This window comes from Anabrus simplex, chromosome 13 (genome assembly GCF_040414725.1).
Source record: "Anabrus simplex isolate iqAnaSimp1 chromosome 13, ASM4041472v1, whole genome shotgun sequence".
In the NCBI taxonomy this organism is placed as follows: domain Eukaryota; kingdom Metazoa; phylum Arthropoda; class Insecta; order Orthoptera; family Tettigoniidae; genus Anabrus; species Anabrus simplex.
In genome coordinates this window covers 36,382,868-36,397,413 of record NC_090277.1, presented here as the reverse complement: position 1 = coordinate 36,397,413, position 14,546 = coordinate 36,382,868, and the positions used below count along the sequence as shown (strand labels likewise).

Here is a 14,546-nt window from a genome sequence, read left to right as displayed (position 1 = left end):
CAAACGGACTTCACCATCAGACACCCCTTTCAGTGCTCTACATGGTTGGTCCTATGACATCTTCTCGTATCTCCTATATTCATGGGTTAGATTGAGTTAGAGTCGTTGAATGGGGTGAAATCTTGTACAGTTTTTGGATGCTACTTTATATTTTTGATTCTCATGTGACAGCTAGAATCATAAAATTTGGCCAATGGTCATGTCAATGTGCGTGCCAAATGTCATGATTCTACCTTTCCTATAAGTGTGCCAAATGATAACATATACGTGTAAAAGTACAAAATCAACTTGTATTTAATGTATTAGGGATAGAAATACGACGAAAATTTATAGGACAAAAGTTGTAGATCTCTCCAAAATGAAACGCCATTTGCTTTGTGACCTGTGATACGACTTACTGATTAGCCACCAATTACCCCGAAACGAAGGTCTGCACCGCCGTTAAAATTGCATAGCTTAGAATATTTCCTCAAAGGAAAGAGTGTACAGCATTCGGGATTAGCACTCGCATACATACGTGGTAATTAAGGAAGAAAATAATACAGTTGAGTAAGTTGAAATTAATAGAAAATGGATTATAACTGAGGACATCCGGATGACGACAAATATATAAATACCAAGTGAATGTATTGGAAAATCAAATGCTCCTCAATAAATTATGCCGGTGTGAGTTATGGATATAAGAAAGCGGTAATCGGAGAGAAATTTAGGCGCAGGGATTCTTAGGTAATCAGATAAGATGAATATTTGTGTTATGACTTAAGCTATTCGAGAACGGTTATAACCTCCAATGATATTCCCCCAGTATCCCGCAGAATGGCCGATTGACGACTCTCTTGCTTTCTACCCAAGGAACAACCACGAATTTAAAGGAATGATGAGGAAAATGGCAATACGTCACTTCCCTGCTGGCAAGCAGGTAGAGACGTTGCCATGGTAACCCATATATTCGTTATCGCTCTGTCGGTTACTCAATGCCGAGCATGGTATCGGCAGAAAATAGTAAATTTCTCCATCATTTGAAGAGTAAGGTAAATTATGAACATAATGAAAGTAGTTTATGATGAAGAGACCTTTCACGTACGGTCCACAGAGTTTGCAGAAAATCAATAGTATAAGAGAAAATGGAGGAAAACCGTTGTGGTTTTCCTATAAAACCCCCGCCTTTTCAAAGATTTTAAAATGATATGCATATCGAAACCTTCCCCGGGGTGAGTATACTCTAAATATAAAGTTTGGTTGAGATCTATCCAGCCCTTTCGACGTGATGGTGGAACAAACAAACATTTTTACTTTTTTATTTTGCTAGTTGCTTTACGTCGCACCGACACAGATAGGTCTTGTGGCGACGATGGGACAGGGAAGGGATAGGAGTTGGAAGGAATTGGCCGTGGCCTTAATTAAGGTACAGCCCCAGCATTTGCCTGGTGTGAAAATGGGAAACCTTGGAAAACCATTTTCAGGGCTGCCAAGGTTGAATAATCATGAGGAAGAAGTGACGAAGAGCAATGGGGTCAGAAATTTCTGTGAAGCGATAGAGAATGCCTATTAATTTCATAGCCTTGGTTGTATATGTTTCTATGTGGGTCTTAAATTGTAATTTTATATTGAATATGACACCTAGGTCACGCTGTTGCGTAACTACAGTGATGGGCTTGTCGAGTAGGTAATATGATGTCGGTAGAGGAGATTTACATAGTGTTATGGTCATGTGGCTGCATTTTTGTGGATTGGGGATAAGTTTGCAAGTACGGCACCAGTTCGAGAGGGCATTAAGTGAGGACTGTAGCAGAGCTGCATCTGCTGGATTCCTGATCTCCCTAAATATCTTGCAGTCATCAGCAAAGAGTACGGTATTCGCTGTTTCATTGATTTCGGATGGCAGATCATCCATAAAGAAAAAAAAAACAGCAAGGGGCCAAGAGTACTGCCTTGTGGGACACTGGAGGTGACTGGTAACCATGAGGATGAAGTGCCTGATATTACCACTCTCTGCCAACAGTTATGTAGGAAGTCAGCAAGAAGGGTCAGAAGACTGCCATGTATATCGTATATGTATTTCGAGCAGAATCCAGGGAAGACATTCCAGGGCACGACACATCGCAGGCCAGTCAGCACAGCGCCAGATGTAGGTAGGGCGGTGGGATGTCCTGCTGTGAGGCTTTGAGGAGGGGTGGGGAAGGATGAATATAGCATCGAGAGACTGGTGGTCGAACAGGAAAATGTTTCTGCCTGGGGATATTGTTTAAAGTTCTAAAGAGGAGAGTATGAGTTCCAGGGTGTTGGGTCCATGAGTTGGGTACATATTAAACTGTTTCAGCACAAGGCCATTAATAAAACTGTCTATAAAGTATGTGTCACAGTTGTTAGCTGACAGTCCGGTAGTTGGAGAAGACCACTTTATAGACCAGTTAAAATCGGCCATTAAAATTACGTCACCATCAATGAGAGCTGCAATGACTGAGTCCAGGCACTGTTCAAGGTCACAGATTGGGCTGTTTGGTGGTCTGTAGTAACATCCCACAAGTACAGGGCGTCGAGGAATGAGTATCTCCACCCACACTAACTCACATTTCCGTTCGAGACCTGTCCTTCGTTTACACAGTAACCACCTAGAGTAGCGTGATCATGACGAAATATGCTGTTATTAGCACTAAGTGGTAGTTTACTGTCTTTAGCCTACGAGAGCCATGTTTCAGTAAGTCCGCTCACGTCAACTTCTCTTAAGTCTGGCAGGGATAGTTCACAATCAGAGAGCTTATTGTTTAGGCTTTGCACATTCTGACGATAGATGTTTATGTCTGTTTTTATTTCACAAGTGGTGGGGCCGGGGTTTAAGTGGACATCTCCAGCCAGTAGTAGGAGGCAAAGCAAGCCCCTAATCGCTGAGCGACCAGGCCTAGGCTCGTTCGGCTCAGAGCTAGTAGGGAGGCGCCTATAAGACTGGAAAATGGTGCATCCAGTCAGACAGAATGCTGGAATGTAGTAGTTTCTCTCTGCTAGTAGCCATGCAAAAGGAGAACTCACTTTTTCACTTGCACACACCGATTCCTTAACTCGAATAGTACCGTACAGAGAACCGTAAACCATGAGAACTCTGATTATTACCACACAAACAACACAAACTGCAGCAGCACTATGCTTGCGTGTGTCTACTCTAGCCGCCACCTTGACAGCCTTTGTCCTTTGACCTTTGTCCTTCTTTGTCTGGTACTGCATTTTGTTAGCATCGGATCCCTTCTTTCCTCTTTCTTCGCTCCCTTCTACCCTCTGTGGTTGGGCGACACAGGCGACGACTACACCCATATGACCTGCCTGTCATAAGAGGTGATTCAAATTGGCAACGAAGGGATGATGAAATTAGAACCATGAGACTACTTGTGGTTAGTTCCATTACCTGCGGAACACCATGGGTCAGCGTTCCTTGTGACTAGTACCACTTCGATAGGAAAACCATGGGTCTGCATTACATAGGAGCAGTGAATTTATGATCCTGGGCGTTGTTTGTGACAAGTGTAATCATGTACATTTAACCAGTTGGTTCCATGTTGTTACCCATGAGTAGTACCATTTTGTGACAAACATCATGGGTCTCCATTGTCTGTGATTTGTACCACTATGTGAGAAAAACCATGTGTCTGCATTACCTGAGAGTAATACCATTATGTGAGGAACACCTTGAATTTGTTTTGCATGTGGGCATTACCATAATGGCTGATACACAATGTTTGATTAGCACTAGTATAGGAGCATCACTATGGTTTTGCTTTACCAGTGATTAGTATCATTATGAGGGGCCAGTGGTATGTATTTGGACCACTTTAGATAAGTATCATCCCAGTAATTAAGGCATTGTGAATTGGATCCACTGATAGTTTTTGTTTCACTATCAGTTTTTCATGATTATGTGTTTTAGATTCTAGGCAGTGGATACACTTTGAAATAACAATTTTCATTCCGTTCACCTCATATCATTAGGGGCTGATGATCTAGCTGTTAGGCCCCATTAAACAGCAGACATCTAGAAATTTAATGCTAGGTAATATATAGCAGCTATTATTGTTCAAAGCCCCTCCACTGCATGGCACCTGGTTTCTTCACTGCTGCTGCTTCTTTATCCTAATCAAATTTAGGCTATGTGCATAGCTGTCTTCCTGTTGTCGTGTGTCAAAGTGCTCCAACCTATTTCTTGAAAATATCAAACATTGATGTTCATCTTCTGCTAGATCTTTTGGCTAAACATTTTTCCTTAAAATATTACCTGTAGCAGACCGTTCTCTTTGTCAGTCCTCATAATGTGACCCACATATACCAGCCACCTCATTTTAATTGTCTTGATGTGGTCAGGTCGACAACACTTTGTGTCTAGTACTTTCCTACTTTTATTATGCTCTGTTCAGAAAATAAATGGGATTTTACTCCACTGTCAACTGTCCCGATGAAGGTTTTCATGATCTTGCATTTTACACCTGGCAAATGCCGGAACTGTACTTTAAATATGGCCAAGGCTGCTTCCTTCCACTCCTAGCCCTTTCCTATCCCTTCATTGCGATAAGACCTATCTGTCTCAGAGCGCTGTAAAGCAACTCGCAAAAGGAAAGTTCTTGGATGCATACCGAATTTGGAACTTTATGAATTGCAACTATTTAATTACAACTCGTACAAAAGATACACACGTTATAACAAGATTTACTGTCCTTCAGCCAATCACCAGTATTGTGTACTACCCATTGCCAATGATACCGGGGTTATACGGTACCTATAGCAGCACCTTTTCTGTTCATAGTGGTCTACTGTTGAAGAATCTCTGGAACAATCCTGTAGCGAAGGCTCTGAAGTGGTTCTTGCATCTTAAAAATCATGTGTCACAAGGGCTTAAGTCTTTGGATTAAGGAGGATGGTACAGCTATTCCCAGTTTCATTCTGCAAAGAAATCAGCCACAGTTCATACTGTTCTTACTGTGAGCCTTTTCATGCAAAATGATGCAAGGATCCTGCAGAAAGTATCACCGCTTCTTTTTCAAAAGTGGTTGCAGGTTGTGTTCCTAAAATGAACAGTAGTATTACACATTGATGGTCTGCTGTGGAGGAAAATACTGCATTTGGATAACACCACCACAGTTGTACCTGAGAATAACCAAAACTTTCAGATGGTTGGTGTTCTGACAAAATTTCAACCTTTTGTGGATACCCATAATGATGCCATTCATTTGATTGTCGTGTCAGTTGTGGGTCATACAATTTACTCCATGCCTCATCCAGCATAATGATATGATATGAGCCTCCCCTTCTCACTTATAGCTCTCCAAGTAGTTATGAACCATGTTTTAGAGTATCAATTTCTGCATATCTGTCAAATCATGCTGAACCCATCCTAATGCAATTCTTCACATGCCCAGGTGTTCCTTCAGATGCGAAGCACAGTCTCCAGCTAGCTCACAAGTCGTATAGCTTCTTCTTCACTGGTACTAATACGACCTGGGTAATGCATGTCTGCCATATTTTGGCATTACACGTTGGAGGCTTTTACTACCAAGCTAATGTCATGTAAGGCAATGCAGATTCCCAGCAGCCTCTTAAAGACCTTGAAGACACTGTCTTGCTGTACGACCTCGGGCACATTTGATCTTTATCCAACTCCATTGTTCCTGTTTCAAAAACATTGTTACAACACTACCTTAGATCGTGAAGTAACACGAAGCTGTTTTCTTTTACCAGTTCACATGTGCATGTTTTTAGAAGGGAGAGAGTGTTTGGGATTCCATTTGTCTCTTTTTATCCTCACAACCCATTGTTGAGATAATTCCTTGTTTTTTAAAGGAAATCAGAAGCATTATGAAATAACTAATTATCATGACTCCCAGTACTTTTTTGTGCAAACATTAAGTGGATTTAATTACAAATAGAAATTACGAAATCAAACCTCCTTTATAATTCAGTAAGACTTACATTAAAATTTATCCTTGATTTATTTAAACTGGTAAGTGCAACTGTATGTTGAACATAGCACTGGCATGCTTGAAGGCTACAATCTACCTTTTCACTTCTTAAAACATATGAAGTCCAGTCACCATGCACAATCTCCCTGTCAGCTGATCATAATTATAGTTTAATGCCTACATAAGGAGCTCTGATGTCATGCAGACATCAATGCTTTACTTCTCGCAGCCCAGCACTCACTACATTCGGCTGCGCGCGGAACGACTGTCGTTTGTTTACATGCTTGCGGCCTTATCGGGAAGGATGTTGTGAAGCTATGCTCAGAGCTGCCAACCTCTGTACGGAGGAACTAATGAGTGAGGTACTTCGATAGCTGGTGGCAAGACGATTAGTCTGGACGGTTAGGATTCTTGCTGTGGACAAGACGATTGGTCTGGATGGTTAGGATTCTTGCCGTGGACAAGACCATTGGTCTGGACGGTTAGAAGCCGCGAAGTGGCCTTAGGCCCCTAGTTTCATGTGAAAACACGATTGGTCTGGACGGTTAGGATTCTTGCCGTGGACAAGGCCATTGGTCTGGACGGTTAGAAGCTGCGAAGCGGCCCTACGCCTCTAGTTTCATGTGGAAACACGATTGGTCTGGACTGGTTCTTGCCGTGCGGACGGTTAGGATAAGACCTGGACAAGACCATTGGTCCGGACGGTTAAAGCCGCATTGTAATTTTACATGGTGTTTTTTTGTTTGTGCTTTTATTCAGCCGGGGTTGGTAACACAATGCATTTATCAGCATTGATGGCAATGACGTCACATTCCGTTCACCATGACCAATGAGAATGCAAGAAACTACTTGAGCCATGGACGATGGTGGCTACTGCTCTTTATTAGGTTATAAAAGTAAATATATTTCTCGGGGCGGGCTGGTGGGTTCCTAGACATGGCAATGAACACATCTCTCCTCTAAAAGGAATTCCAAGTAAGATTTACATTATTTTCACTTCCCTATAATGTTATAAACGTTGGGCTGCGGGAAGTAAAGTTTTACCATGCAGACAAGTTATTGTAGCTCAGTGTTGTTCAGATAACGTATAGGCATAATTATTTGTATGGCTCATGATGATTAGGGCTTAGGTCCTTTATAACTTCCTTTCCAGATTTCATAAGGGTATCTCTGGTTAGAATCTGTGTGCTTAATGTACGATGTATTCTGGATTGGCCCAGAACAAGTTTGTCACTTGTATTTTGTGTCTCAGTCCAATCCTTGACTCTGATGATATGTAAGTGACTGAGGTATGAGCAGTGCTAGTATCAGCATTCCTAATAAAGCTAGATCCAGTAGGAAAATGTGTGGAATTGTCATTCATTGTCTATATGTTGGCTACATTTCATTGAACTTAAGAGACCGGTATGTAACAGCACTAGCTGGCTAGGAGGGGAAAGCAATGGAAAACTACCTCACTCATCAATTTCCTTAGGTTGCCACCTTAGTGACACCTAGTTTCCTATGACAGCTGATGGTAGAGCTGTTGAGGATACAGAGGATACATATTTTGTGCTGAGCTGTATTTTCCAGTACAGGTTGTGAAAGATAACAGTGGTAAATTTTAAGTTCTGAATATTTAAGAATTGGATTGTTTATGATGAGCAGAATATTTTTCAATATGTCTAAATTTTCCCGTTTATTCAGTGTTATTTTAGATGATGTTATGTTTTATAATTGCTCCTCACATCAAAAATATCCCTGAGCATTCAAACGGGACACTTTCCACTCCTGAAGGTCTCTTTGTTGTTATGAATTTAATGATCCTCAATACAGAAATTATCTGAAAAACAACAATGATCATTTGAAGCTGACTCATTTACTAGGAAATAATGAATTGTTATGCCCTCTCATATGATAAGAAATTCCCAGGTGTATCTGAAGAATTTGCGTAATATATTAACTTTTCCACAGGACAATTATGAACTTACCTCAGATGAGATATTTTTGAAAGGAGAAACCAAATCAGAGTTAGCTGAACCAGGATGAACACAGCTGCACAAATTTTAAGTAATCTAATATTTTGATGACCTGTAATTTTCTTCATGTACTTTAAAACTTAATGCTAGGTAATGTGTAGCAGATAGTACTGTTCAAAGCCCCTCCACTGCATGGCATCTGGCAGCTGGTTTAATCACTCCTATTGCCTCCTTATCCTAACTGGCATTAGGCTACAAGCATGGCTGTGTTCCGTTTGTCATGTATCGAAGATCTCCATCCCATTTCTTAAAAATGTCGATCCAAGATGTACATCATTTGCCAGGTCCTCTTTTGCGTCAACATTTTCCTCAAAATTTTACTTGTAGCAGACTGTTTCCTTCAGGGGTTCTCATAATGTGACCCTGAAATTCCAGCCTCCTCATTTTATTTGTCTTAATGAGCTAACATTGGCTGTTCTTTGTGTGGAGTAATTCTCTCTTATTATTATGCTGCAACCACAATATCAGTGAGTTTGAAACCCAATGTCATCAGCCCTAAAGATGGTTTTCTGCAGGTTTCCATTTTTACACCAGTCAAATTCAAAAATTAAGGCCTTTCCTGTTTTATTCCACTCCTAGTCCTTTCCTATCACATCGTCTCCCCAAGACCTATCTCTGCTGGTGCATTATAATGAATCTTATGAGAAAACAGAAGTTTTATAACTTGTACTGTTGTATTTACATCTTGAAAGTTTAGATTACATTTTGTGTGGGTAATGAAATGTATAGGGCTCTGACAATTTGTTAATCGAACTTGGACATGGTGGGCAAGAGGTTGAGGGCCAAGGTATGTCTGTTTGACAATCTGTGGTAGCACAAGGCACAAACAAATGACAAGTCATTTAAGAAGACTAAATAGGATGAACATGATGACAGGATGTTCTGGGAGGAGAGGAATTGTGATACAGGGATTGTACTTATCCTTCTACTTTGTCTTCTATTACTCCCTCTTCCAGAGCTTTCCTCTTTATCCTATTCTGTGTTTCCTTTATTCCTCCTCTTCTTGATATAATTATGACATGACACATGTTGTTCATTTCATTTTAACATTGGGAGAATATATTGATGAATTTTTTTTTTTTTTTGTGCAACTGTGAAATATGTATTGTCAGCTAGGTAATGTTTTTTATGACCTTTTATTCTAGTTATGTTTTTACTCTATGTTTCTTACTTTCCTTCCTTACAGCCTTCTACTGATATTAAGTGTGAAATTAGCATAGATGAACCCACAGTTGCCTGGCTCAAAGAAGAAGATAAGTAAGTACAGTTTAGTTTAATTCCACGTTACACTCCTAACCCTTGACAATATGGAATTTGCTACTTATATGTTCATTAGCTCCATCTTTGGATAAGCGGGTGAGTAAAGACCTCGAGAACCCAATATCAAGGGTTCAAAGCCAGCACAGGTGTATTCACATCTTTCTTGAATCCTGTCACCTGTACTTCACTCACGGTCCTAACTTGTTGGTTTGTTCACGGCATTATACAAAATAGAAAATAGTGGTTAGCAGGCTGCCTAGATGTCACCACTTGTTAGCTGAGTCAGTAAAAAGATTATTAATATTACCATCAGAGTTCTGTTCTCCATATTGTAAATAGTGTTCCTTGGGGCAGGGATATCTGGTTGACCATGAGACTGCATTCAGCCGTTCTTGCAATATGGCTACTGCAGTGAATCAACCTACCATGATTTAGACATGTGATTCTGTCACCTTTCATATCTCTGTACATCTCTTTATTCTTGTATCAAACCAGTTCTTTTATTAATGATACTTCACACATGTCTTCTTTCTGTGATATCGATTGGTTTTTTTAAATGGTTCTTGAAAAGACAACTGGACTTTCTCCCAAGAATTATTCCTGTGATGAATCATGTTTCACACATTATGGAATTCGTAATTTTCTTACTGGAGTGATGAAAATCCTCATCATGTTGTTCAGTCATGTTCAGCATAGATTCTGATTGAATGTATATGCAGAAAGCAGGGACAGAATCGTTGGCCATTTATACTTCCACTGCATTCGACAGGCCAGCATAAATCATCCAACTACGCATTGTCCTTAATGTTTTATCTTGTGGGATGAGATGTTCCTAGGATCATATTTGTAGTGATTCCTGGTGTTCGGAAATATCATTAAGAGTGATTGTGTTTTGAAGTTGGGTTACTCAATCAACATTCAGTTGTTTATTGATAATTCTGGAGTTTTCAATATTGGAATTAATTTGATCCACCAATGATATAGTTCGATATCAAAACGTTATCAACCTACCAAATTAAAGTTCAAATTATTGTTCACATTACTTTGTTGTAGACTGCCCACTTTTGCAATCACGGAAGAAAAGGCTAGGAAAGCAACTTATAAGAAATCTGCTGCGTGGGTGACTGCCCTAAATGCATATCAGATTGATTGATTGATTGATTGATTGATTGATTGATTGATTGATTGATTGGTTCTTTGTTTGGAATGATTGATATATAAGTCGGGAGTCTTCTGGCACCTTGTATCTTGAAGCAGTATGTTATTGAGTGTTCCATGTAAGGGAGGAGATCGGCTTCGGGAGAAATATGGAGCATGTTGGATAGCAAAGCTGGTTCTTGTTAGTGGTAATAATGTAGTTCCCAGTAGACCTAGTGAAATAATTTAATATAAAATAAGCTAGTAAGGCCTTCAGTGAATATTTATAATGACAGTCATGCAGAGGACTTGCTGTGAAAATGAGTGGGAATGTAGTGTCAGGGAAATTGAAGGTAGTGTGTATCCTGGAGCTACTAATCCTGTGATAATGGTGAGTCTTTACGAAAAGTATTAAATATCTGAAATCAACTCTGTCCCTCTTAAATTCAATAAATTCCTTAGTTGTGAAATTTTCTCATAGGCATGATTATTCAAAAGGGTCTTGTGTTAATGTGGAAATTAGTGAAACGCACAAATTTTTTGTTAATATCTGTATGCAATTTAATAATAATAAGGCTGAGTATGCTTAAGTATAACAGGGGTAGAAATGTTTTGGTGATGTAACTATGTGCAAGTGTTAAAGAGTTTACAGTACCACAGAATATTGTACCTGATACACACATGGGAAAATAAATCGAAATGGTGGGTACAGAAATGGGCAACATAGCTATTGTTCCTGTCCTTGTTTCACCTGGCTCAAAATTAAAGAGGATATTAAAGATCTAACAGGATTGGAAACATCGTTGTATGAGTAAATAAGGAACGAGATTAAATAACCAGATTTAATGAATGGAAAGCATAAACAAAAAATATAAAAAAAGAAGTCACGGTAACACAGAGATGTACATTACCTAATTAAAACATTTACGTTGTTAGGCATGAAGTGGCAACGAAGCAGTAACTTTACGGAGTATGCGTTGCCATTGCTTTAGCTTATAGTAGGTATAGCGATAGGTTTGAACAGGTTATTTACGAAACCCCTACGTACAACGTTTATGTCTTATGATGTTAGGAACAGAATTACTTTGAAGCTTTGTAAATGAAATCTAAGTTTCCTCATGTATGGGATACAATTACACATAAATATATATATAACTGCAGGACCATTGGTTGCCTCCAAAAATCACAGACAAGGATGGGACTTGAACCCGCAACTCCTAAATAGCGTATGTACTACTGCACATTCTAACAAGACACATGACAATTCAACAAATAAGAACAACCCAAAAATATCATACAGTAAGACAACAACCTCAGTAGCATCTGAAAATAATTACAAGCCAAGGTAAATAAAAACACTTCACTTTTGTCGTAGCCTTCATAAGGAATGGAATTCTCCCCTTTACTACTGCTGTGCTGTGCCAGCGAGCTATTTGTGCCAGGGGGTGGAGGCAAGGTCGTTTCACTTCCAGCCATATACAAAGTAAATGTCAACAGACCCTTCTGGCTCGGCCTGACTAACACACAACAGGGAACTGTCTCGGGGTAGTGGGACTTTAACATTCCGCTTCTCTCACGGTGGGCATTCTCTTGGCTCCCTGGGCCTCTTCGTAATACACACAGAGATCATTCTGTACTGATTCACATCAACGCATACGTGCCTGACCTCATATCCAGTCAATTTCATCCACCGGAAACTCTTCCGTACATCATCTCTCAATCAAAATCTACAGAGTATCATCCGTCCATTATATTTCTTTGTCCCTGATTCCCGGTTCAAATCGAGTGCACAGTTGTGGGAATGCCCCGCCTGGAAAATTCAATAACCTTGATTGTTTCAACGTTGATGTGCTTCTCTGCTTCACCCCTTCCTGTGAAATTTTTGCACACAGATTAACATGCATATCCTGATTTTAACTAGCCCAATGAATCAAAATGAGTTCCCACTTTACACTATAAAGCAGTAGATCCTTATGTTTCAAAGTCCCTGGCTTTACAACTAGCTACATTATCACACACAAAGCAATGAAATAAAACATTTACATACAGCTAACCTAGATTTTACCTATCTCACTCATTACCCATAATAATGAAAGCTTAAATACTGGCTACACATGCATTAGTCCTAAAATTTACATTTGGTTGCCAAAAGGGCTTAAATAAAGATTTAAATTAAATTGAAAGAAAAATATCTGCAAATTTTTTTGTCCCTAACTCATGCCAAAATAAACCTGTTCAACTTATCTTATTACAGTAGACCTCATGATCCCTCCACCATGGACTCGGTAGTTGTATTTATCCCATCATCAGGCTGTCGTCATCCTGGGTTTACAGTCCTGGACCCAGTTCCTGGTATGGCTTCATCATGATGTCGTCTTCTTGAGATTGAATGTTGGAAAGTCTCATGCTATTGGCAGCTCTTGTCGTAGTTTCCATGGTACTAACTGCAGTCGAACACCTAGTCAGTTGTCTGCGATGCACTCTGAGTTCTGCTCTCTTATTTACTTTAGGTCATAAATCTGTGTTGTATCAAGCCGAATGTACTTATTGAACTTCTAAAGCTCAAACACATGCAAACTCATGTTATAAATCTAACATCATGTTTAGTCAAAGATTATGGCCTAGCTGGCTGAAATATACATGGCTAATGCCCTGTGCTCAGCTGCACTTGAAACTTTGGTTAGAGCTCTGTAAATCTTCATGTTCTGGTTCAGGCTCTAGCTACACTCCTATCTCGAATTGCGCACAGTTCGCCTACACAGCTTCTATGACAAGATTTTTTTTCAATGGTAAGCTCACGGTGCAGTCATTAGCTGGTCTGACACACTCACAACCGCACTGAAGAAAATGTTAGAATGGAATGTTGTGCCTCTTCACATCTCTCACTATTTATAACAAACAGCCCTGCGGCTTTACCAGGATACACACTTGAGGTGAAACTGAAGTGAGTAGCTATGTTCCCATGGTTTCTGCCTGAATGTTGTATTACGAAAAATGTGGTTTTTTGGCATCTCATCGCACCTTATATCTAGAGTTCATGGTTTATAGCATTTAAAAATCAGACTTTTAGCGTTTTGATTTTCAGATTTAGCGTTTTGTAGCATCTATACTTCTCAAATTTGGCATTTTATAGCAAATTTGTTAAAAATAGGCATAATTTGTTAAATTGCACACAACGGTTGGGAGTAAAATCATACTATCTAATCTCAAATTGCTCATCATTCAGTTTTGAATACACTATGGAAAATAAGACAAACGTCAGCATAAGATTGCAAAAAGTATTAACACACACACGAATATGCATATTTACAAATGTACCAACACAATTTCAAAGTGAAAAATCATAATCTGAATGTATTCATCTATTACATTACAGCAGACCTACAAAGAATTGGATTTTCAATGATGATTGAAGTACAACTTGCCAACTGTTTGAACGGTGTCCTTCATTCAAGACCGCATATCAGTTACAATCAGGTTGTACTTGCTAACAAACCTCTCTACATCGACACTGTTCGTAGTGGCCCAAATGCACTGCAGTGCTGTCAAGGCAAAGGAAAGAAACTTTAACTTAAGTGCCATCAACATTTGAAGGGTGTCGGTGTTTTTGTCCATTCTAATGTTCTGCAGCATCTGTTGGTGATATGCCTCGCAGCTCTCGACAAACTGATCGACAGTGACACTTCTAAAAAATGGCAACTTATGCTTTTAAAAAAATGATTTGGGTTCCAGAACATTGTTTTTCCCTGCAACTGCGGGATTAAATAAACTGCACATCCTTCCAGGAGAGTAGATGTGGCCTGATATCCTAAAACATCAAGCGAGATTCTTGCAGCTTTAATTTTTAGTAATTTGGTAAATGTAATTCCCCATACAGAATCCGAGTATCTCCATCGTTTCACCACTATACTGTCTTGCTCATTCCCTGGGCCACACCTTATCGATGCAGGCTTCATCCACCCAAAAAGGCTCAGCTTGGCTTCCTGCCAATTGTGACTTTGATGCTCTGACGTTACGTTACAGTCACAAATATCAATTTTTTCTTTTCATGAATGATATGGTTCAATATAATTGCACTTTCATACTCCTAAATACTAATTGAAGGCACTGAAAAGAGTACAGAAGAACAGACTGAGGAAATTCAGGAAACAAACCAGGAGAGGTAGGAAATTTAAGTTACCCAATTGCAACA

The 14,546-nt window shown here is 39.6% G+C and overlaps 1 protein-coding gene across 3 annotated transcripts in view; it reads left to right on the top strand.

Annotated features, from left to right (window-relative positions):
- LOC136884632 (gastrula zinc finger protein XlCGF57.1) overlaps nucleotides 1-14,546 on the top strand; it is a 131,524-nt gene that overhangs the window by 108,361 nt on the left and 8,617 nt on the right. For all 3 annotated transcript variants that reach the window (XM_068229979.1, XM_068229981.1, XM_068229980.1), the window contains one exon: nucleotides 9,144-9,214. In XM_068229979.1, the coding sequence (XP_068086080.1) occupies nucleotides 9,144-9,214 (71 nt within the window). The remainder of the gene's footprint in view (nucleotides 1-9,143; nucleotides 9,215-14,546) is intronic.